This window comes from Amborella trichopoda, chromosome 8 (genome assembly GCF_054954075.1).
Source record: "Amborella trichopoda isolate Santa Cruz 75 chromosome 8, AtrichopodaSantaCruz75HAP2 v2.0, whole genome shotgun sequence".
NCBI lineage: Eukaryota > Viridiplantae > Streptophyta > Magnoliopsida > Amborellales > Amborellaceae > Amborella > Amborella trichopoda.
The window spans coordinates 9,293,943-9,319,659 of NC_142343.1; the positions used below are offsets into that span (position 1 = coordinate 9,293,943).

At 36.1% G+C, this 25,717-nt stretch overlaps 1 protein-coding gene across 2 annotated transcripts; it reads left to right on the forward strand.

The window, feature by feature from the left end:
• The first annotated feature begins 2,977 nt into the window (after window positions 1-2,977).
• On the forward strand, window positions 2,978-25,458 carry ABCI15 (trigalactosyldiacylglycerol2). 2 transcript variants are annotated; one of them, XM_006846113.4, is made up of 5 exons: window positions 2,978-3,795; window positions 6,976-7,308; window positions 21,839-21,954; window positions 22,596-22,686; window positions 25,118-25,458. In XM_006846113.4, the coding sequence occupies exons 1-5, from the start codon at window positions 3,286-3,288 to the stop codon at window positions 25,208-25,210; spliced, it is 1,143 nt and encodes a 380-aa protein (XP_006846176.1). In that variant the 5' UTR covers window positions 2,978-3,285; the 3' UTR covers window positions 25,211-25,458. The 2 variants fall into 2 exon arrangements, 1 of the variants encoding a protein (XP_006846176.1); XR_016060669.1 differs by having other exon boundaries at window positions 2,981-3,795; window positions 21,828-21,954.
• Window positions 25,459-25,717: the final 259 nt, after the last annotated feature.

The window sequence follows — 25,717 nt, forward strand, 5'->3', positions numbered from 1 at the left end:
GTCTTGTTAACTGTTTCGGTTCGATTTTTCCTCTTCATGGTTCCAAAGGTGAGAGTCTAGTTTCCCAACAGCATTGTCTATGTGGTTTCGTTTTCGAAAAAGACAGTAAAGGAGAGAGCACGTTTCTCTCGAGGAGCCAATGCAGTACCTTTACTTTTTGAGCTACCCCTTTGTTGAATTTTCCAAGATTTGATGCCCTCAAATCCAAAGGCATTTCTTATGGCCCCGTTTGAATGTTTCTGTGTTATGCCCTATGTATAAAACTCGTGTAGTTGCCCCTAAATAAGTGCTATATTGGCGGAGTATTATTGACGAGTGTCATTCCAATCAATTGGGGTTCAGGATCCTTGGTTTAAGTAACAAGTGCCACTTAAAAATAAAACTATGCTTATCAGTAAAATGTTGTTAATGGCGAGGTTTTGTTGAATGTTTAGAAATAAAGATAAGGGATTGATTATTCATGAAGAGACCATTAATCTTTATCGCAAAGAGGTCACAACTATTTCTATTCATTAAAAGCTAATTGGGTGGCTTGGAGCACGAAGTCTAATGATTTTTATTTTGAGCTTTGTGTCTATTCAATAGCACCATCTTTACTGCAACATTGTGGATATCATCTATGTCTAATAAGTAAATATTTTCATGCGTGTTAATAAAATGGTAAAAGTAAGAGAAGCATACAATAAGACTATTTTCTTTAGTACAAGAACCTCATACTTACTCTCTACTGTGAGTTACGAAATCAAGCGGATGAACGTGTTTTGTTAACTGTGTGCATAAAATTTAAGATCTTTTTCAAAATTTCAAACTAAATAGTCTAATTTCACATTGGACAATAGTAATTGTAACAAGACATTTTAAGACCGAAAACTAAAAAAAGAAGGTAATAACAAATAAAAAAATATAAGGCATAAAGAATTTATATATGCCACCCCTCCTTCAGCCGTCCTATCTAAATGGATGACTGAGATGATCTCAATCATAATCTCATATCTAAGCACTACTTTACTTTTAATTTTGTTTACAAATCATATTGAATTCTCTCGTAGGGTCGTGCCTACGAAAAATATTCCTAGTAAAATAACATGACTAAATGAGTAGTGTGGTTATTTTATTTTTTTAAAATACTTATTTTATTTGTATCCCATTAGAATGACATTCACCAAACGTGTACAATATATTATGCCAAATCAACACACCCTTAGATACCTTGACTCATCATCATCATAGCTATTTCCCAGTTATTTGGGATCACCTATACGAATCTCGATCTATCATTCTTCTTTATGAAAGTAGGAGCCACCTTGACTCTTGATGGAAAATTTGCCCACTCCCACCTCCTAGATCCCCCGCATTTTGAGAGAGTTGCTTTCTAACCAAACATTCATGAGATAGCAATTGCTTATCTTGGGAAATTATCCCACAAGAGAGAGGACTTTCTTCAAACAAAAATTCCTCCGAAAAATAAAATTGCATATCTATTTTGAAGGTTGGTCGATTTAATGAAAAATAGATACAATAAAATCATTTACTTTTGGTACAAACCAGTGATTCAAAAGTCGGCGAGTCGAACCGGACTGATTCGATTCGGGAACCGGCAAACCCGATCCGGTTCCAGTGAAATATCAAAAATCACCCGGTTCTATTCCATACCGTAAATCGCCATGTGACGTCATGATTCTCCCAATTTTTCGATTCATGACGTCATGGCCCGCTGATTCCTTAATAGGCATTTTTGTAAATACCGATTCTTCAATAGGCATTTTTGTAAATTTTAAAAAGTACATGTACTTTAAGATCCCTTTAATTCTTCAATGGGTATTTTTGTAAAAAAATTTCCCACTCACTCTTCAATGGGTATTTTTATAAATTTTCTTCAATGGGTATTTTTGTAAAGTTTCTTCAATGGGCATTTTAGCATTTTTGTAAATTGTTTTTGTAAATTTTCTTCAATGGGCATTTTTATAAATACCGATTCTTCATTGGGCATTTTTGTAAAAATTATTTTTATAAATTATTTGCAATAGGCATTTTTATAAATATAGATTTTTCAATGGGCATGGGTATTTTTGTAAATTTTAAAAAGTACATGTATCTTAAGGTTCGCACACCTTGTCACGTGACTCTCTTCACTTTGCACGCATTCTCCTCATTAACTATAAATAAGTATTTATTCACTACAACTTCCTTCTACCTCTGCGATGTGGGATAACGTGAAAGTATTAACTTGAAACATTAATATATTATATATTTCGTTTGTGTTTTTAATACTACTAAGTAGCATGTGGTTTATTGGTTATAACTTTTTCTTGTCAATTTTATTTTTTTGAGGTCAAATTTTTTTCTTATAAATATTTTTCTTGTCAATTTTATTTTTTTGTAGTCAAATTTTTTCATGTCAATTTTAATTTTTTGAGGTCAAATTTTTTTCTTATAAAAAAAATAAAAGGTTTTTTTTATCAATTTCGCTTTTTGTCAAATTTTTTTATTATAAAAAAAATGAAAGGTTTTTTTTATCAATTTCGCATTTTGTCAATTTTTTTTATCAATAAAATAAAAAAAATTTTATAAAAAAAATGAAAGGTTCTTATCAATTATTTTTCTTGTCAAATTTTTTTTTTGTCAAAAATATAAAAAAATTTTGTTAAAAAAAAAAAGTAATAAAAAGTTATTGTCAAAAAAAAAGTTCTTATAAAAAAATAATAATACAACAAGTATTTTCGTCATAAGAAAAAAATAAAAGGTTTTTTTATCAATTTCATTTTTTATCAAATTTTTTTCTTATCAAAAAATGAAAGGTTTTTTTATCAATTTTATTTTTGTCAAATTTTTTTCTTATCAATAAAATAAAATTTTTTTTATAAAAATAAATGAAAGTTCTTATCAATTATTTTTCTTGTAAAAATTTTGTCAAAAAAAAATAAAAATTTTGTCAAAAAAAAATAAAAATTTATTGTCAAAAAAAATAAAAATTTATTGTCAAAAAAAAAAATTTCTTGTACGAAGACGGTCGACGACTCACACTGAGAGTAACATCGCTTTGCTCCATGCACCTCTTTCTCTCGCTAAAATTTCTTTCTCTCCTCTAATGCTTCAATGGTGAAAATGCACACAGACAGTCCCTTCAACTGGGAGCTTCGTCTTCTCCCTTGCTTGAAACCCATATTCCTCTTTAGAGACAGTCTTCTTCTTCATATACAAATCCCCAGAAACACCATTGATAAGCCCAATTCTAGGGTTTGAGAGAGATTTTACTGAGCTACCAGACTTTGAAACCTCATAAAAATGGCTGGACCCTCTCATTCACTCATATCTACGAGCACTGCTCTTTTTCCTCCATCACTCCCCGTTCAAAGGTCCACTTATTTATCTAATCCCCTCTTCCTCAAGCCTCTTCCCAAAAAATTTAGGGTTTATGCATGTTCTTCCAGCACTGAACCGAGCAATTCCCTCCCCACAAAAGGGAAAAACCCTTTGATGGCTGTTCTGGAAATTCCAGTAACCATTTGGAGACAAACTATGAAGCCATTAAGTGATTTTGGGTTTGGAAGACGCAGTGTATGGGAAGGGGGAGTGGGTCTATTTGTTGTTTCAGGCGCAGTTCTTCTTGCTCTTTCGCTTGCATGGTTGAAGGCATTCCATATAAGGTCTAAGTTTAGGAAATACCAGACCATTTTCGAGTTTTCAAACGCATGTGGAATTTGTATGGGGACTCCTGTTAGAATAAGGGGAGTTACTGTTGGGACCGTGGTGGGTGTGAATCCTTCGCTAAAAAGCATAGATGCAGTAGTTGAGGTTCGTGGTATTCATGGATTATTTCCCTCTTAATTCTATATTTCGTTTAGTTTTGTTTGATTGAATTGAGATCATTTTTGTGATTTGATAATTGTTTTATCTGGAAAAGAAGAAAAGTTGTTTTATGATTGTCATCTTGGTTAGTAACTGCACTATATTTATTTTATTTTAGTGTGTTCATCTCTTTGTTTAGTCTAGTTAGTTACGAGTTAAGTCTACCTTTGCCTGTTAGCATATAATGGTGTATGTGAAATGCTGCATTCAAAGATTATCATTTTCATGATTGATGGCACGATTCAACATCAAGTTTTCATTCTATGAAGAAAGTGTTTCTATAGAAAAACTCGAGTAAGCTAGGCTCATGATTCGTGAAATAGAAGAATAGGAGTAAAATGTACCTATACTAGGTTAAGCTATCACCCAATTCATCTGTAAATTCGTTCTAGGATGCATGACACACATGGAAGTTAAATACAAACTAACAAAAGATAGAACAACGGAAAAAGTAACAAACTCTTTATCTAATAGTTTATACCCAGTTTCTCTACAAGATTGCAAGTGACATTTTGATAATTTAAACTTTTTTTTTTCCTTTCTTTTTTTCTTTCTTGTAGCTAACAAGATTCACAGAGAAAGGATATAAATCAATTTGCATCAGAAGCTGTAGTCAAATTGAGACATATACCAATACAATGCAGCCATGAAATTCAGATAAACCGAGATGCCTCACCTCCCTTCTTGTAAAGTAAAGGAACATCCATTCTAAGTTTTAGTTTTATCTCCTCTACAGTTATGCTGAAAGGAGCTAGGCCATAGTTGTTCTGATCTCCCAACCTTGGTGGTGATCGTGTTCTGGACTCTCGCTCCCACGCTCAGGGAAGGGATCTTTAAGGGATCTCAATTTTCAAATTTTGGGACCTTTAACCCCACTGTTAGGGATCTAACCCCCCAGTATAAAGACCAAGATAACCACCAAATTTATAGTTTTTGTTATTTATAGCCAGCTTGCAATGCAATGACACTTTTAATGATAAGCATTGCTAGCTGACTATGAATAAAGAAATCCCTACTTTAAAGACTATATATAGACATATAGTTTAGACTATATAAACTATTTAAGGTTGACAACAAGATTCTCAAAAGCTTGGGACGGAGATCCCAAAGGTCGGGATTGAGATTAGGAGTCTTGTAGAAATTCACTGTTCCCCCACTCTCGATCCCGATTCCAAATCTCCCTGCCCATCCCTCTACTGATTCCAACAACTATGCTCGGACCATACAACTGATGTGGAAATTTCCTCGATCATATCTTTGAGCCTCCACAATTGTGGTAATTTTCTTTAGGCCGACCTGTCCGTACAAAGAGAACTTACTTTTTTTTTTTTTGGGATAAGGTCACTAAGAGAACCGCCATTAATGATTGAGGTTCAACATACATGTCATATCTTTTTTTTTTCTTTTTTTTTGTGAAGAATGTTCATTACATATCATATCTTCTTTCTAAGAGAGACAATGGTAACCATGCTATCCGAGATGAGTCATTGAGAAGACCTCCCATGCTTGGATGTCCAATGAATGAACTTCCATCGAAGTTGTGCTGCAATAACCATCAATGAAATGATTTCTGATTTCATGTTCTGGGATTGTTTTCAATGGTTGTCTTTCATACATGGATTAGATCAAATGAAAATGTTTATAAAACTCTCCACAAACAAAAACACATGCAGTCACAAAGCTTGTAATCTCTTCTTTGACTTCAAAACATAATCACTACCATCATAATTTCTTTATTTCTTCTCTTACAAGATAACCTAAAGGATGGTTGTTGACACAAAGATTCCATAAGGAGAGAGATCCGCATGAGAAACATATGCAACATCCAAAGCTCAACCAGACCGTCACTGAAGCACGCATCACCCTCACACACCAAATTTGAAGTCAACAAACACTAGTACTAAAATTAACTATGAATATATAAACTCTTATATTACAAGCAACTGTGTCTAAAAGTTGTATGTAATGTCTTGTGAGCAATGATCAAAATGTCAGACACCTGGCCGCCTAGGCTGATTTTGGAGAAAAACTCCTAGGGCATTCTTAAGGTGGACACTATTAGGCAGCCAGAACTAGGAGCCCGCCTAGGTAGTCGAAAAGGCGGGAAAAGGCAGCTGCCTAGGCGGCCTGCACGAGTTTGGTGGAAAAAAATTTCGGGAGGGGGCAAAAAATGTTATTTTACCCCCTTAAAAGGGGGAATAAGGGCTTGGGGGGCCATTCTTGCTCCTAAAAACAATTTTAGTGAACTTTAGAGTGGGAGACAACTTGAAAAAATCTAGATTTGAAGATTTTTTGAGAGATCGATTTTTTTTTCGAAATCCTCGAATGGTCACGATATTAAAGGATATTCATTCTCAATATTTTTTAGGCTTATAGGGGTTGTAAAAGAGGAGATTTGGGATCCCAAAAATTTCGGTTTGGCGCGAAATTGAGTGCATTTATCTTTTAATGTTGATTTTGAGCTATAATTATTTCATTTACAGTCTAAAGATGTAACTGTTTAGATTTGATATGTGCTTCCGGCATATTAACAATATATTATATACAAAACTTACTTATTAAATAATAAAACCGACAATTTTACATATAATAAAATGGAGGGAGGTGCGGGGGATCCAAATTAAAAAAAAAATCGTTGGCCGCCTTTGGGTCTGGGTGGCTGCCTTAGTGCCTAGGTGCCCCCCCCCCCCCACTGCCTAGGCAGCCGCCTCTGACTTATTAAACATTGCTTGTGAGCAAGCACACCCTATTATGGTTTTAGTTTAACTTTAAAGTTTGAAAGAGAAATTTTAGAATTTCAAAGCTCAACTCTTGTAGTCTTCTTAGATCTCACATGGTGAGTTGAAGATGTCTTTGGGAGTATATAAACCCTCCCCTAAAGGCTTTTGTCTTCTTGTTCACCCAAAAGAAAAAGCTTTTGTCTTCTCAGATAGAAAATGGTGGTTCTAAGAGGTCCTTGGGGCTATATTTGTCCTTCCTTACTATAAGCTCTTCACCATATGCATATGACTCTTTGCACTTTATCTTGCTACTTTTCTTTATTTGTTGCTTTCTGGGTAGTGTGTATAAAAAATAGCTTGTTTATGAAGCTATTTGTGATGTACCTATTCTATCCTTTGTTTGCAGGTTGAAGACGATAAAATAATCATACCTCGGAATTCCTTGGTTGAAGTGAATCAGTCTGGTCTTCTTATGGAGACCATGATTGACATTACACCTCAAGAACCGCTTCCATCACCATCATCAGTTGGACCTCTTGATCCAGATTGCTTGAAGGAAGGCCTTATTATATGTGACAGACAGAGGATTGTGGGACAACAGGGTGTTAGCTTAGATGAATTGGTTGGAATTTTCACTCGTCTTGGACGGGAAATGGACCGGATTGGTGTGGCCAATACCTATCATTTGGCAGAAAAAGTAGCATTTGCAGTAGAAGAAGCGATGCCCTTGCTTGCAAAGGTGTGTATGATCGTTTACTGAGTTGCATTTTTTGTCTTTAATTTCCTGTAATTTCATTGTATGTTCTTGATATGTTCTGGATAAAGATTGTTAGTGCTAATAAAGCATTCTTTTATTAGGAGAGAATAACGAAAGAAGAAATAAAAAACACTTTATCGGCAGTAATGGAATTATTGATAACTTATCAAGACGAAGGATTGGTGATGCGGGTGAAATATATGCACAAATTTTTTTTATTATTCTTTTTACTCCTGATTGGAAATCACAAGTACTCTGAAATAGTCTCATGTGACGTTCTCATGAATTGACAATCAATGGGAATGTAAATAGGAAGCAACATCAGGAGATCAGAATTCTCCCCAATAGAAAGGAGTCTCTTGATAGCACTTGTGGGAGGGGGTCAATGTCCTTATTAGCTTCTCTATTTTAATTGGAAAAGGAAATAGATGCCTCATATTTATTACTACATGAAATCATTGATTGTTGGGCTTTGCACAGCTCGCCTTGGACTAGTGTTCCTTAGGCATTAATGTCATGGTAGTGAATCTTGGCTTCCCATGGGCATAGGGCATCCCCACGATAAATGAAACCCCATTGTAATGAGTGAGCCTTGAAACTTATGATGTTTCATTTCTCATTATAAACTGGAATACCCTCAGCTTTGGGATATTTCAATCATTTTCTTCCTGGACAATGTTGGGAACTTTCAGTATGGGGTAAAGATATATATTTTTTGTATGCATGCATGCATACTTGCTTTTTCGGATGCATGTATATTAGATGTCCATCATAGAGCAATTTTGATAGGCATTCAAATGTATCAATGTTATAAAGACTGGACTGAATCTAGTAGGATCACTTTGTGGCCCTGGAACCTGTTCATTCCAATCACCGAATTGGAAACCTGGTCAGACTGCTTGGATAGGTTGATCCAGCTGGCCAGTCCAACTCTTAGGTTTTTTATATTTTTTTTATTGTTTAAAGTTTTCCTTAGACTGGTGAACTATCCAATCTGACCAGTTTGGACCATACCGATGTCCTCACAAGTTCAATGACAAATCTGGTCGTTATAGCTTTGATGTGTATGCATGTTTTTATGTGTATAAACTACACACCCACAAACGCACACCATTATTGTTGTTGTTATTATTATTATTATTATTATTATTATTATTTATTATCATCATCTTCATTTGAGCCTTTTCCCAACTATTTGGGGTCGGCCATATGAATCGTCGTCCGCCATCTTGCTCTATCAAGGACCATACCATCAGTGAGGCCATAAGTCCCCATATATTTTCTCACTACTTCTAAACCATGTCCTTTTGGGCCTACCCATTGCCCTTGCCCTTTTTAAGCCTTCCACTTGAACGAACTCGTACGTCCTAATAGGTGTTGTATTGGATCTACGCTGCACATGGCTAGCCCACCTAAGTCTACTTTCTTTCATCTTATCACCTATTGGAGCCACACCGAAGTTCCCTAATGTATTTATTATTATTATTATTATTCATTTTTGGTATATACCATAGTATTCAAATCCTAAGTATGCATACTTGTGTATTTGTTGATTGTTTACGTATAGTAGGTTTGCTTTTCGAGAATGAAATTATTACGCATGAAAAGGAGAACTGCTTGAAACAGAAAATGTGAGTAGAACTAAGGGTCCTCTACTACAAAAAGACTCAGTGTTTTGTGTGTCGTCAAATTTTAGTTGTACTTTACTAATTTTGCTTGCAAAGAATTTGATCTCATAAATAGCCAGATTCGCCTGTACCATATGGGGAATTGACTGAGGTATCACCATTGTTAGTTTAGAAATATTATTAGTTTTTGCGTGATTCGTTCCAAAAGCAATGTAGCTCATTTAACCAAATTGGGAAGTGGTAGCCATTCTAGTCCATGCTTTGCTCACTTAAATGCAAGGCCACTCAAGCCCATGATGTCGAAAGCCGGTTGCGTACATTAGCTTGTCTTGTGACATGTGCAAGCTCACTGCTAGCTTGCATGGATGCTCCTTGGTTCATTTTCAATCCTTCTATTTTATTTATCACTCCATCTTTGCATGAGTGTATCTCTTGATTATCTGTATTTTCTGTACAGTGATTTCTGATAATGCATTCAATGATTACCTTTTAACTAGTCACATTGTGATACTAATAAAGAATCTTCCTAATTTCTCTTCCATATTTTCATTAAAATGGAAGGAAGGTAGGCATGCGGGTAGCTTGATTGGATATTTTGTTGGGAGCTAGGGTTATTCAGCTCAACCACGGTGGTGATGTGGCTACTTGAAAAGGTTCAAAGATTTTTAAGCCGTGTTTCATGTATCACCTAATGTTTGTTGATGCTCATAATGTCATTGGATGACATGAGGTGTTATTTTCCGTTGCTTGTAGCTGACCTCTTTGAGTTGAATTCGTAGACTTTAGTGTTCTTGGATTTGTGAGTGAGCCACTTCACTGTCACGGCATTCATGTTGTGCGAATTTGGTTTTCAGATTTTATTGCATTTTTTTTCTTTTTGAGAGGACTGTTAACTGTGTTACTAACTATCATAATGTAGTTTAGATTGTATTGCACTCAATAGTAATAGTAGTAAGTTAGTAATATCTTGTAAATAGTGTGAATTTGAGTATTCGACAAACATATTTGTCATCCAGTTCTTTTCCATCCAAAAGAAAGTGTAAGGTGCCAAGTCAAACCCCAAAAATTCTGGCCTGTAAGGTGCCAACCTTTCTCAGTAGGCTGTTTCTTAGTCTCACTTGTTCTAGGAATCATGAGAAAGGTTGCGTGCAATCCTTGGCCATTCTGTCCTCAAAGCGCCAATAATCTAATCTCTAGGTGCAGCATTGCTCTCCGAATCTTGGTCTGACCTTTTTTGTGCTCTCCAAGGAACATATAACCACATGAGTTTCGAGTACTCTGCTTGACTTCCAAGGAAGTGATCTAAACCTCATAAGCATCAGTATAAATCGATGGGATAATGACCAGAGTGCTCCTAGGACTTGGCAAATGTTTTCGTGGAACCTAACTCAAGGTTACAAATTTTTTTTTTTTGGGAACAGGTTAACGCAAGGTAATAATTTAATTTTAAAAATCCTAACTCTGAACTTTCAGAATGAACTTCAAAATATTTGTGCAGTCTTAAATGCTAAAATAATTTTATATGGTGTTTTTTGAATATCAAAGTATCCAATTTATATTGGAAATTTTGGGTTCTTAATATCTATGAGTCCCATTCTTAATGTCAACTTTGTAGAGCAATTAAAAAAAAACATTCTATCTAGCCAGATACTGATGCTCTTGTCATGTTCATGCAACTGTCCAACACTGCAGCAACATTTCTGACATCATCTCTTTGCTCAATAGTTGGGGCATTGGGGTTCATGAGACAATTTTTTAATGTTTTGATACCGCTGCTGGACTACCCAAAGAAAGATAGTAGTAGTGCCCTTGTTTTTAGGCCACCTTATGAATATTTAAGTAGTTGTTGCCTTCATATTTATCTCCAACAACAGCCTATATACATTGTCATTTCTTTATTAGCCATCCTATAATGCTTTTAAAAGGGTCGAGTCATTTAGTAGGATTACCCTGTTCATACCAAATTGATGAGCGAATTTTTGGAATAATAATACTTGTATGATTAGTTCCCCCTATGTGAAAAGAACGACTGACGCATGGATCGAGGGAAGACAATCCAGCTCATCCTCTAGATGGCTTTTTTTCCTAGGACATTCTCACTAAATACTGGCTTTGGAATATCATAGAATAGATGTCACCTTATATAACTTTACAGCTGAGAAATGATGCTGTCAAGTATCCTGAAAGTAAATCCTGTATTGATCTGAAATTTGGATTATTTGAGAGTAATTGGGATGAGGCAACTCTTATTTATTGATATTCCCTCTTATTTATGTGGCTAATTAGTAATTCCACACCAGCAATGAGTGAAAATTGAGCGATTGCTTGAGCTAGGACTTTCAATTGCACACCACAACTCATCAATTTGCTGAATTTCTATGCGATATCACATTGCCCTTTTGAGAAGGAAAGTCAAACCAGAAGAACCAAAATGCCAGTTTGTAGAATGTTAAATCATAGTCATTGGCATCGAGAGCAAGGTTGGGATCAACCGATCAAGAATGAGGGATTGTGAAATACTAGAAGATCTCCATTGTTGGGAGCGTCATCCGTACAATGCATATGTTAAGGGTCTAGATCTCCAAATGTTACGAATCAAGATCCTGACCTTTGGGGATTGCCATCGTCCGAGCCTTATCTCCACTATTTGAGGTCGGCTACACGAATCATCGCCATTATGTTCTATCAAGGGTCATACCCTCGGTCAGACCATAAACCACCATATGTCTTCTCACTACTTCCATCTATGTCCTTTTGGGCCTTCCCAATGCCCTTTTAGAGCATTCCCTTGAACCAAATTTCTCCTTATGACCAATGTTGTATTAGGTCTACGCTTCATATGGCCAGCCCATCCAAGTCTACTTTCCCTCATCTTATCGCCTATTGGAACCACTCCTTAGTTCCCTCATATGTATCCATTCCGAGTTCTATTCTTTCTTGTCTTGCCACTTGTCCATCTCAACATCCTCTGTCTTGTCTTGTAACTCCCTCTGTCTTGTCTTGTAACTTTTCAATATAAACTAAATATCACGATGCCATTTCATTCTCTGTCTTGTCTTGTAACTGTCTCTCTTTTGAGACACATTGTTAAAATGATGACTTCTTCAGAACATGTATCCATTCCTTGTATATCCTTTCCTTACAAAAGCTAAATATGGAACCGTTGACTGTTCTACTAAATGCAATTTTGAAAGCATTAGATATAAGCCTTTTTAGCTCCATAAAAAACTATTTATTACTGTATACTATATATGAGTTTGGTTAGGTGGTCATGTCTCAGATTTTTTAGCTATTCATAATTTCGATAATAACCCTTTCAATTGAAGACACTCCTATTTTGTTTCCAGGCTACATGTGTCAGCTTTTTGAATGAAAAACACCTTAGGCTTTGAGATATCATGGAATAATGTATAGAGAGTTGTCAAGGGATTTTTAGATAGGATGCATACAATTTCAAGAGAACTAGTTTAATTAATCTACTAATAACATGTCTATTAAAAGGACATTAACTTTGAATTATTATTTTTTAGAGGAATAATAAATAAGGTGGTGTTGATATTTAATATGTAATTCATCATCATCATCATCATCATCATCATCATCATCATCCAAGCCTTATACAATTATTTGGGGTCGGCTACATGAATTCTATTCCTCCATTCTTCTCTATCAAGGGTCATACCCTCAATAAGACCAAAAGTCATCATATTTTTTCTCACTATTTTTATCCATGTTCTTTTGGGCCTTCCTCTTGCCCTTTTAGAGCCTTCCACTTGAACCAAATCACACCTCCTAATTGGTACTGTATTAGGTCTACAGTGCACATGGTCAGCCCACCTAAGCCCACTTTTCCTCATCATATTGCCTATTGAAGCTACACCTTAGTTCCCTTTGTATGTATTCATTCAAATTCTATCATTTCTTGTCTTGTCACTCATCCATCTCAACAACCTCATCTCAGCTATGCTCTTCCTATCGATATGTTGTTTCTTAACTGCTCAACATTCTGTCATATAAAGCATGGCTAGTCTTACAACCATTCTATAGAAGTTCCCCTTCAGTCTCAATGATATGCGGCGATCACATAAAAAGCTGGATGCACATCTCTACTTCGTCCATCCTGCTTTAATTCTATTTGTGACATCTTCCTCAATCTCTCTATTCTTCTGGATTATCAACCCTCGATATAGGAAATAATCCCTTTTAGGTATTTTTTGACTATCAATCTTAACTACTTCCTCGTTTCTACTCCTATTATTACTAAACTTCTATTCCATATATTATGTCTTAGTTTTACTAATTTTAGAATATTTCGATTCTAGAGCATCCCTCCAATGTTCTAACTTTGTATTTGTGCTGCCTTTAGTCTCGTCGAACAAAGCTATGTTATTTGCGAAGAACAAACACCACCGTGCCTCATCTTGTAGGTCCATGGTTAATTCATCCATAACCAAAACAAAGAGATATGAGCTCAATGCTGACCTTTGATGTAGACCCATTGTTACTAAGAACTCACTTGTCTCTCCACTAGTTGTCCACACACTAGTTAGTGCTCTCTTGTACATATCTCTCATTATTTCAATGTACCCTTTGGTGATTTTTTCTTTTCCAATACTCACCAAATTAAATCTCCAAGTATCCTATCATATGTGTTCTCTAAATTAATAAAGATCATGCTGAGGTCTTTTCCCTTCACCCTAAACTTCTCAATCAGTTGCCTAAGTAGAATAATGGTTTCGATAGTTAACTTCCCTGGCACAAACCAAAATGGTTTTCTGATATACTCGTTTCACGCCTTAGTCATTGCTCAACCACTTTTTTCGATAGCTTCATAATGTGGGTCATAAGTTTAATTCCTCGAAAGTTCGTACAATTTTATGTCTTCTTTGTTCATGTAAATAAGTACCACAATATTTTATTTATTTGTCTGGCATTTTTTGGTTCGCAATACCTTGTTGAACAACTTGTTAAGCTAGCATATGGTAACCTCCCTTATGCCGTTCCAAACCTCTACTAGGATACAATCTGGTCTTAAATCCTTTACTATCTTCATTTCCCAAAGCTTCTTTCACTTTAGATGCCCTAATCCTGCGAATGTAGCTATGACCTCCACCCTCATTTATGCCAAAGGTTTCTTCTAACATTGTGTTCTCGTAGTGTTCGTTATTTACCAATTTTTGAAAGTACATTCTCTACCTTTTGTTGACCTTATCATCTTTTACCAAAATCCTTGATCCTCACACTTAATGCATCTAATATGATCTAGATCCCTACAATTCCTCTCTCATTATTTCTAATTAGAAAACATTTTTTTTACTTTCTCTTAGAAAACAATTTATTGTATAGATTTTCATATGCTTTAAGTTTAGCCTTTCTATTTTCTTAACGTTTTTCTTAACATTTTTATATTCTTATAAGTTTTAATCATTTTTATTACATTGCCAAGCTTTGTAACATAATCATTTTTTGCTAATGGCCTTCTATACCTCCTCACTCCATCAGGTGTCTTTATCGAAATTTCTTTTCCCTTTAGTTTCTCCTAAAACTTCTATTGTCACTTTCTTAGTACAGTCAACCATCTCATTCTACATGACATTAACTTCATGCTCAGAGTTCTATTTTCCTTCTTTTACCAATTTATCCCTAAATAAGTGTATGTTCTCCTTATTCAATTTCACCTCATAGTTCTTGGACACTTATGGGTTTCACTCTCTCTTTCATCTCTTCAGGCGGACCGCCATAATTATGAGCCAGTGTTGCGTAGTCAAACTCTGTCCTAGGATAACCTTGCAGTCTTTGCACAATGGTCGATCTACCTTCTTGACTAGAAAGAAGTCTATCTAGCTTTTATATGATCCACCTATATGACCACTTCTATATTTAATACGTAGTTAATATCGTTTTATCTTCCCATAGACCCTTGCACTGTTTCAAAAAGCGGACCTCCCAGCGCCTTGGCGGCCGCCTCTGCGATTATCCTGGGGCGCCCGTCTGAACCTGCCTAGGCCGCCACCCAGGGCCTGCACCCCAGTCAGGGGCAGAAATGTGGCTCCTTGAGGGTATTTTTGGGTATTTTTTAAAGACTAGATGGGCAAAATTGTCGGTTTTAAGTTCATTTGAAACGTAAAACCCATAAGAGGCTATTTTAGAGAGAGAAAACCCAAAAAAAAAAAAATTTCTACTGGGCTGCCCAGGTTCTAGGCGTCCGCCTAGGTGCTGGGCGGCTTGGACCCCCCCCCGACCACCTAGGTGCCGCCTAGTTTTTGAAACACTGGACCCTTGACTTCCTTAAATCTCATAATTAACGCGACAATAATTTTGAGAACCACATCTACCTAATTATAGGAATATGGTAACCAGTTTCAACTACAATCTCTAACTTTTGTATATCAACTTAAATCAAACTAATAGTGGAAAATTTTGTTTCAGTTTTTGGTTTCTAAACATCGTAAAACTTTTTCTTCACATTTTTCGTGCGGGAAACGATTGTCCTTAGGCACGTATTTCTATATGTTTCTAGAGGCACTAGTGATTTTGATATGAAGGCTGGGAGTAGTCAACAAAAATGCCGCGGGCCATAATAGATTTGGTGCTTGCTCTTTTATTGGGCCATAATTTTTTCCGACATTATTGTCAACCAACATGTGGACTGTCCAATCAAAATTGAATAGTTGCGTGTGTCTAAGAACGTATAAACAATATATGACTAGAGAAACAAAGAAAGTTCACCTTTTTCTAAAATAAAAGGGCTGCTAAAATACATTAAAAGCTTTCTAACTCTTTGCGTATTGAACAAGGCTGCATGCTAATGGGTTTGGACGTTTGGTTGTCAGATTTTGTTAAAAAAAATGTCTTGGATTAAGTAGGTTAATTTTGTTTGGTGTTTTAAAAATCTGGCTATACACTTGTCAAAAAATAAAAGATTTTTTTAAAAAATGCTTCCTCCTGATGATCACAATGATTACAAGTTAATTATGCTTAGTAGTTCAAAAAATATACTGAGTATTTAGATAACTTAATTATCAAAAATTATTACCATAAAACTCTTTTCTTGTATCAAAGTTTTTTCATATGTAATTTCCAATTAGTTGTCTCTCTCATCGATGTGCCCATGCGTTGAACGAGATTAAATGCCTTTACCATATATTAAATAGAAGTTTGGAGGAGTGGTCATCTGTCAACTTTTATTCCTAAATTCCCTACTTAAATGCCTTCATTTAATTAGGAAAAGATCTCTTTTGTATCATATTTTAAATTTATCCATACCTTGATCTAAATGTAAGGGGTTCTTTTAGGAAACATGCTCCTCTTAATAACCACGTTAGTTTACAAGTTAGACACAGTGATTTTAAGGCCGGACAGGACTGGCTGATCTGAACTAGACACCAGTGCACCGGTGGTGGTTTGAATCCCATAAAACTGGAATTTCTTCTAAACTGGCGCTGAACTATTGGACCAACTGGTTCACTAGTTCAGAGCCAAACTGGACGGTCTCGAAAATGAACACCAAACTGCAAACGTGCCCTTTTATTTCAGCTTTTCGGGATTTTAACTATTTCTAATGGGGTTTCTTCATCCTTTTAATTTGATAAGGGACCTTTTGGTAAAGAGCGTTTAGGTGGATTTTTAGGTTTAAAAACAACTTTCTTAGAGATAGAAACTTTGACAATTTCTCTTCCATACTTTATTTAACCCGAAAACCCAACTTTTGGTCAAGAGTTATCTGTTTTGTGGGTTGTTTAATTACTGAATGCCTCTATAGACAATACTGAACCATGTAAATGTGTCCATTTTATATTTTCAATTTTCTTTATTATATTGATATTGATTTGAATAATTAAATGATAATCAATTTTTTTGGTTCATTAGTCAAAATTTCAAATCCTTCATACATATTTGGTATTCATTAAATATATTTCAAGAAAAGGGGATTTTTAATGTTTGGTTCTTATTTTTTACTTGTGTAGTGTTTTATTACATATTTAAAGTTTGCATTTTGCAATTGCCATTTTGTGTGTTTTTTATTTCTTTTGATGTATTATTGTTAACTTGTAATTCTTGTGAAGGTGCTTCGTTGTTTTGGTCTTCGGAATTATGTTTGGTTTAGGAGATGTTTCTGGTTTTTTCCAAAATTTTCTCTATTTTCAATTATCCTATATTTTCCTGTTCGTTCTTATGTTTTTATTCATTTGACCAGTCTTACTAGTGACTCGGTCTGGTCAAACCTAATCGATGCTCTCACCGATTTGGCCTCTAGTCCAGTCAAACCTAATTGGTGCCCTCTAGTCCAGTCTTAACAACATTGGTTGGATATGAGTAATATCTTAATTAATATTTTTGAAGTTTAAATATTTATCTTTTTAAAAATAAATCTGTAGTCAAATTAATTTTGCAATAAATATATTGAAGCTTAAGTATTTATTTTTTCGTAAATTGACAATTTCCTCCTAAAACTTTTTTTTTTTTCCTAGGTATTTTCCTTTCATATAAGTTAAACCATATTTCTTTCTCATTTGTGTGCTCGTGCATCACACGGGGTTGAATGCTAGTAATGTACTAAAGATGGGTGTGCCGATCCAAAAGATTTGGGAGCTAGTTTCTCCGCACATGAGATCGTGATCCAGCTATGCCTCATACGAATTGCAGGATCATGATTCCGAAGCGGGATCTCCTCCATGTTGGATGCTTGCAATAACTATGGTGGAAAAGCAGTTGCTCTCCAGATGTGTAGCAAAGCCAAGCATTGGACTTGCCCAGTAAGAGGTGGTACCCTCTGCTAGTGTGTACCACCAAAATTAATGACCCTGCTTTGACACTTGCTGTTGTATATCAATTCATATTACCTTCATATTTGCATGCAATCTACCTGGCATTATGTCTATATCAATTCATATTACCTTCATAGAAGCATGATGTGATACCCACTGATTTCTTTTCAATGGTCGGGAAACTTTTGATTGGATTGAATCTCTGTGTAGCTCCCCTTGTACTGGGAGGCACTTGTAATAGATTGTGACTGCTTTAGCAGCATAAGAAAGGTCCAGATTTTCAAAAGTGAAAAGGCATGAGAAAGTCCCAGTTCAGGCCAATGCGAAGTTCCTTGTGTGGCTAATTCAGTGAGTATTTCTTTACTACCGATAATTAGGATTTGCCTAATCTGGATTACCCTCACTTGATCCAATTTTTTAGCACGTATCAAGAATTACTTTGCTACTTTAGTACGTCAGTTTTTTTTTTGTTTTCGTGTTACACAAAGGCGGCATTGTATTTTTTGTTAGGGAGCCCAGGGGAAATAAGCCTATCCATTGAGCGAGCTGGAATTTTTCTTCACCATTCATGCCTTCTGCCCTTCCTCTTTACATAGAGGCAACAAATTATGTTCAATCTTAGTATCCCAGGCAGTTTGCTCAACAAGCTGGGTATGACCAGGGCACCTCCTACTAAATGTCCTCAGCCATCGAGGATGTGATCCAAATGGCTTATAAGGATATGACGGCCTTTTGGAAGGTCTTCTTGGAGTTTCACATGCAGTCAACTTTTATCATCCCAAAGGAGATTACAGGCTTCTTCTACACCATTTTGGGTGATTTTACCTCCCTCACGGCTGTTCATTGATTTGGATGGGCCTGCACTACGATCCATTTCAAAGGGCTTGAAGTGACCAATCTACATTAAACTCTGAAGAGGCTATGGAAGTGAGCTGTCACCAGGGGAGGAAGGCCGTTATTTGGAAGGAAGAAGAGAGTGAAGTAAATAAATTCTTGATCTGAGGTTGACTATGATTATGATCTTGGAGACTATGCCACTTTAAGGTGGCTGTGGTGATTGTCTATTGTATGATGATGATAATGGTGGTGGTGGTGGTGGTGGTGGTGGTGGTGGTGGTGGTGACATGACATCAGATGGGTTACAATTGGTAACTTGTCCTTCCGGTGGGTGCCCAGTATGGATAACGTTTGACACTGCAAGCTAAATTGTTTTTTTGCATCTCAATCTCTTGGTCCTTGGTGATCAAAAGAAAATTGTGATTGTTTTATGGTATCAGTCTTCAAGTGGGAGCATCCTTGCACCCAAGGTGCCCAGCACATGCATTATGGAACAATGGCAGAGGTTCATGATGATGATGTTTATTGGCCTAGTTCAGCATGTGACCATTGAGAATAGTTTTTGAAATTTTGCTTCTCATCAGCTAAATAGGCCAAAAGCATACGGCTTTAGCTCTTGACTGAGGCGACCCAAAGCCCTTTCATATTTGGTCAGTTATTCAGTATGTTTTGGCCAAAGAGAGCATGCTTGGGCTAATTTACTGGAAAGAATCTCTTTAGCTGAGTCTGTTCAGTGAGGTGGTTGAGCTGTATCCCTAAATCTTTGGTAGTAACTACATGCCTTTTTCTTTGGGTTCTTTTGGCGGAGAGAGTTTTGATTTTTTTTGGGTGGGGGTAAAGTCTTGGGGGGGTGGTGGAAGGGGGTCACATGTGGTTAAGAGACTTTAGAGAGAGAGAGAGAGAGAGAGAGAGAGAGAGAGAGGGGCAATAAAACATGAAAGCACATTTGAAATGTCTTTATCCAATAAAGACTTGTTAAGAAGAAATAGCTGTTAGTAATTAACAGTGCAGAACAACAGTTTTCACTTTTATTTTGTAAACTACCATAGTTTACTGGAGGAGTCAAATATGTGTAAGGCTTCTTCCTTTTTTCTTTTCTTTTTTTCCTATGAAAATTATTTGGTCTTTTAGGGGGATGAGAAATTAATCAACAACTTACAGGTATTCTGGCAGAAAAATATAATAATTTGCTTGTAATATTCTTTTTTGCCATTGTAATTAATATTAAAATGTTGCTAACATTTTGACTATAATAACTTGGGCCAATCTTACTCTTGAAGCATGCAAAAAAAAAAAAAAGTTCCTATAACTCCAAAAAAATATATTGATATGTTCCTATTTTTTCTTTTTCTTTCTTTTTTTGACAGAAGTTCCTTTTTTTACTTATTTTCCTTTTCCTTTGCCATGATTTATATTTTGCATTGAAACCAAAAAATTCCTCCAAAATCGCCAAAATTTTAAGTGCTTCACATCCTCAACCAAACAGAAGCAAATCCCAATATTAAACCTGAGAACTTCCCAGAAGCCGAAAATAAAAAGTTTAAAACAGTGATGTTGAGAATATACCAGGAAATGATGTTTATCACCTTGTACACACTTAGACTGAGTAATATTTCTGATGGTCATTTGTCGGACTGTTGGACCAGGCCCTTGTTGTCTGTGCCTGACTGGTCACAAAGAAGCCTCATAAAGTTGTTACCAGGGTTGGGAGTTTGTCACACCGTGCTTCTGTCATGTTATTCTGGTATAAGCCTGCCCTTTATTGAGGTACTTGTGCAGGGGCCTCCAATTTCACTTGGACCCCAGCCGGGGTTGAGTCACCTATACATCTGAGTTTGGCCCTAGCGTTTCTGCGATTGGTGTGCACATTCAATGGATGATCCTACTTATGTGGACCAGGCCCTTGTTGTCTGTGCCTGACTGGTCACAAAGAAGCCTCATGAAGTTGTTACCAGGGTTGGGAGTTTGTCACACCCTGCTTCTGTCATGTTATTCTGGTATAAGCCTGCCCTTTATTGAGGTGCTTGTGCTGGGGCCCCCAATTCCACTTGGACCCCAACTGGAGTTGTCACCTATACATCTGAGTTTGGCCCTAGCGTTTCTGCGATCGGTGCGCACATACAATGGATGATCCTACTTATGAAATTTCCTGATCATACCGAAGTGATTTGTAGATGCTCTCCTGCCTAGATTATAAGCATGTTCTTTTAATAATCACCATGTATTTTTTCTGTTCAAGTGATTTGTAGATGCTCTCCTGCCTATCTTTTAATTTCATGGTCCTCAGAACCCAACTCTAGATGTCTGGGACCAACTAGGATCTTTGCTATCCTTAAAGTCTTTTGTTGTTTCACTTAGATCTATGAGATCGGGAGTTAATGATCATTAGTTCAGTTCAAGTATTGCTGGAACCTTTGATACCTTTTGAAAATCAGACACCTAATATAATATTTTTCGGTTATAATGTTCAATGTGTGAGCTTTTGAACGTGTGAAAAGAATAAGGCCCAGTTTGGATGCACAATTTATTTGTCATAGCAAGAAAAATCCCACACATTTGTGCCTGACTAGGTGGCATCCCCGCTGTGCATGCCACGATTTACAGACTCCAAATGTTTGGAACCTGCTTATTGGCAGAGTGCTGCAGATAAGTGGCATTTTCCCCTAATGTATTGTGGGATACAATACAAGGGAAGATATCTTTTTCCTCTATCCCCGTAAAATTAGATATTTTTCCACTTGATTGTAACAATTGAATACTAACTATTTTCATGGTTTCGCACAAGGCAGCTAAAGATATTCCTTGGATATGACTACCTAGATGTCCAAACAGGGCCTAAAATGGTCCTTGACAAAAGAAAAATAAAACCATGGATTAATGACTTAACGTTTCTTTGATACTCTGGCATATTGCCATAAGAATGGCCTGATACACCAGCAAGGCAATTAAGTACTTGATGGTTGAGCTACTGCTCCTCTGAAAGTTGACTTTCAAGTTTGCCACTGTGAACAGTAAAAGAATGTTTTACACACAAGAAAGGTTACATGAAGTTTACAAATCATAGGTAAAAAAAATTGTTAGACGATGGAATAACTTGAGATGGTCCACAATTTGATGCTTGTGGGAGCAATTTGTTACTATCCCAGAATTCTTGTTTTTTTTTTCAACTTCCTAATGTGTGTTGGTTCTAAATTTCCTAATTTTTGTCTTAATAAATTCCTGAAAATACCTTATAAATGGTCATAACAAGATGTTCTATTGGATTTAGTGATGTCACAGATTGAAGCTTTAACTGACGATATTCAACCTTTGCTATCTGAGGTTCGTGATAGCGGCCTGCTAAGGGATGTAGAGAATTTGACCAAGCGTCTGACAGATGCAAGTGAAGATTTGAGGTAGAATAACTAACCATGGTGACCAAAACTAAGATGGATTTTACATGTAGAATAAGAGGTAGAATTGAATTTGGTGTTTATCGCCTCCTAGAACTGGAGCAAAATTAAGGTCTGATTTATGCATTGACCGTCGTAGCCTGAGGTTCATCCCAAATCAGTATTGGTCCCTTTTAGTAATGAAATTTGATTTCAAAATTGTCTAAAGTTCTGTCAAACTTCAGCAAGGAAATACAATGTTCACTGTTTATGGCTTATTTCACTGAAAAAATTTTATGCAAAAAAATAATTCAGTGCTTTCAAAGAATCAACTTTGGTGGAAACCCGTCAGAAATTAGAAGATAATAGAGGGGAGGGAGATGGTTTTGGCCTTTACGCAAAGTTATCCCAAATCCAAAACTTTGAAATTGCTTGCTAGCATCATTATGGTGCCAGTCTGCCTCCACCAGGTAACATGATAATGAAGAAAGCTTTCGGTATTTCTTGCCTGAATTTCTTAGCCATAGCCAAACTAATTTTAAGCACCTTCCTGAAAGAGAAACAACGTGGCATTTTACAATGGAACCTCATATTTATCATGTACAATGCTAGCCCGCTATCTTTAATCCATTGCAGTCCATGTGGTCTTACTCTTCTTCTTGCAGGAGGGTACATTCTTCCATGTTGACCACTGAGAACACTGAACTAATCCGGCAGTCGCTGTCCGCCCTCATACGTACCCTGAAAAACATTGAGGTAATCTAATCCTTTCCTTCTTATTTTGTTTTCTTTAGCTTGCTAAAAGACCTAATATTTTAGTTTTTATCTTCACCACAAAGGACAACCCCAACCAACACACCCCCCTCCCCCTCCCCCTTCCCCCCTCGCCTTTTTCTTTTTTCTCTTTCTTATGGAGATCAAGAATAGGTGATTCAATAATTTTATTTTATTTTGAATTTAATGGATGTGGGTGCATGTTTTATTTTTTTAGTAGGGTTAATTTTTAGTAATTATAATGCATGGTTAATCTTCAATACTTAGTTTCAATTTTTTTATCTTCTTTTTTTTACTATTCACGCGTATTGTTTATGGGTTACTATTCATGGGTTAATGTTTACAGCGGGATTTCTAGAATTTTAGTATTGTTTAGGGATACTTTAAGAGTCTTACTTGGATTTCGAGTTAATTTTAGGGTTTCATAGGCTTATAAAAGGTGGGCATCACATTATAGGAGGCTGATTGAATTTTATTTTGTAAAAGAAGAAAGTTCTTTTCTCTTGGCTTGATTTACAACCGTGTTTTTTCTCCATTATTGCTGATTTGTACTTGTTTAAGATTTGGAAAAAAGGTTAATTTAATTTCCTACCTTTTCTTCCTGCATCAAGTCAATTTCCCTCTCCTTCCTGCATCAAGTCAATTTCCCGCCTTTCCTTCCTACATCAAGTGGTATCAGAGCTCGGTTTGAAAACAGCTAGAGATTGCGATGACTGGTCTTGGAGCTCTTAGCTGTGGACATGCCAATTTGGTCCAATTGTGCAAGGAAATCAACAACTTGACAAAGGGGGTTCCACAATTATTGCGCAAGAGAGACCAACAACAATGCCCTCAACACTAAAGGAATCTACATGGATAGATCGAAATCGTGAAGGTCTATGGAGATTGGCGCGAATCTAAGTGTTGAGTCTGAGTGGGAACAAACTGATGAGGTGTCAAGTTACGTAGATGAGTTTGATGCATGATGGCATCGGCTGGAAGATAATTTTGAAGGAACATAATTTTGAAGGAGAAAAATAGGGATCCAATGATCAATTGGATTCAATATTCTTTGAGTCAGTGGATGGTTTTATCTTGATAGTGCTACTATCTTTGATAGTCATCCTATTTTTGATAAAGAACTAAATGAACCCATCTTTGATGGTAATCCTCTTTTTAATGAACTATTGGATGAAAACGAAGAACTTGGAGGTCCAATTTATGAAGAAGAATAAGTTGCAGGTGATGGCAATGGTTGTTGCAATGATGGTAATGATTGCGATAGTGGTGGTTGTGAAGAGCTCATAGTGGAGGTAACTAGACGCAGCGATCATAAAAAGCTCTTTTCTCTCACCAATGATGGGGCTGACCTTTTCGGTTTTCAGTTAGCGGATTCTATCTCACAAAGGTAGGCTACTATAGCTGGATGCTCCAAAATATTCAGCGACTTGTTTGAGAATATGTCGGGGATATTTTGATTAGGCCTGATAACCCATAGGTCCTAGGATCATGCCCTAATATCAATTCGTAATACTGGCGTTGAAAGAAACCTTGTGTTTAGAGGAGGATCTGTAGTAACCCATTTCAAAACTTGAGGGCAAGTTTTCCTTAACCAAGGGAGAATGATAGAGATCAAGAGATGGGTGATTCAAAATTTTAATTTTATTTTTTGTTTTTTAATTTCATGAATGTAGATGTTTCTTTTTTTTTTTTTTTTTTTTTTTAGGAATTATAATGTAGGATTAATCTCCAATACTTAGTTTCTATTTTATTTTATTTTTACTATTCATGAGGACTGTTTATGGGTTACTATTTACAGATATTGTTCGCATGGGTATTTCTAGAATAGGGGTACTTTAGAGTCTTAAATTGTTTACTTAGCTCCCAAGTTTATTTTAGTGTTTCATAGGCTTATAAATGGTGGGATATCTCATTATGGGAGATGGTGCTATTGGAATGAATTTTATTTTATGAAAGAAAAATATCTTCTCTTGACTAGATTTATAGCCATTATTTTTCTCCACTATTTCTAATTTTTACTTGTTCAGAGGTTTGGGGAAAAAGTGAGTTTAATTTTCCATATTTCCTTCCTAGATCAAACATTCCCCCCATCCTTCAAAAAAACAAACAGGATATAAAAAAAAATCTTTGTTTTTCATGTGTTCCAGAATATAAGCTATGATATCTTGGATTTCACTGGCATTGAGCTTCCCAATCTCTTTTCCTACTTTATCAATAAAACACACATTTACTCTCACTGTTTTTGGGATGATCACCCAATTTTCTTCATGCATTTGCTAAGACAAAAAAAAAAAGGGAAAAAAATCCCATCTTTCTTTCTCCTTTTCTTATTTTTATGGGACCAGGCCTTGGAGCAAATACAAAACACAAGGCTTTCTCTCCCATGATGCTTAATCTATCTTGATTCATGCAGGGTATAAGCTCTGATATCTCAGGTTTCACTGGTGATGAAGTCACGAGGCACAATCTAAAATTGCTCATCAGGTCCTTAAGCAGGTTGATATAGAAAAATAAAACTGAAGGCAGAGCTGTTTTTGAGTTGGACTACAGGTATTCATTCACTTCACTCACTTTCTCAGGCCTTAGTGCAATTCAATATGTAGCTATTGTTATGTTCGTGTATTTTTAGGGGTTGATAGGCTTTGGTTGGAGGTTTCTTTGTCTTATCTCCCAAACAATGCATATTGGACCGAATGATCGAACAATTGAAAGAAAATAGCTGAGTGGGTATGAGGCCTAGGCATTGTCTATGCATTTCTTATCTAATGTTCTATAGCATTTATTGTTTTCTCTTTTTTTGTTTTTAGCACGTGATTTTGATTGCGTTGTTTATAAGACATTTCCCAATTCTTCCTTTTTCTTTCCAAATTAGTCGCAAATTGGACATTCTATCACATGTTATAAAGAAGGTATTAAAATAAGGAAAATTATTGAGTCATGTGTGGTGACGACGACGGCGATGATGATATGAGAGTGTGTTTTTGAAAGGTTCAGTTGTTTCAATTTTGCTTTT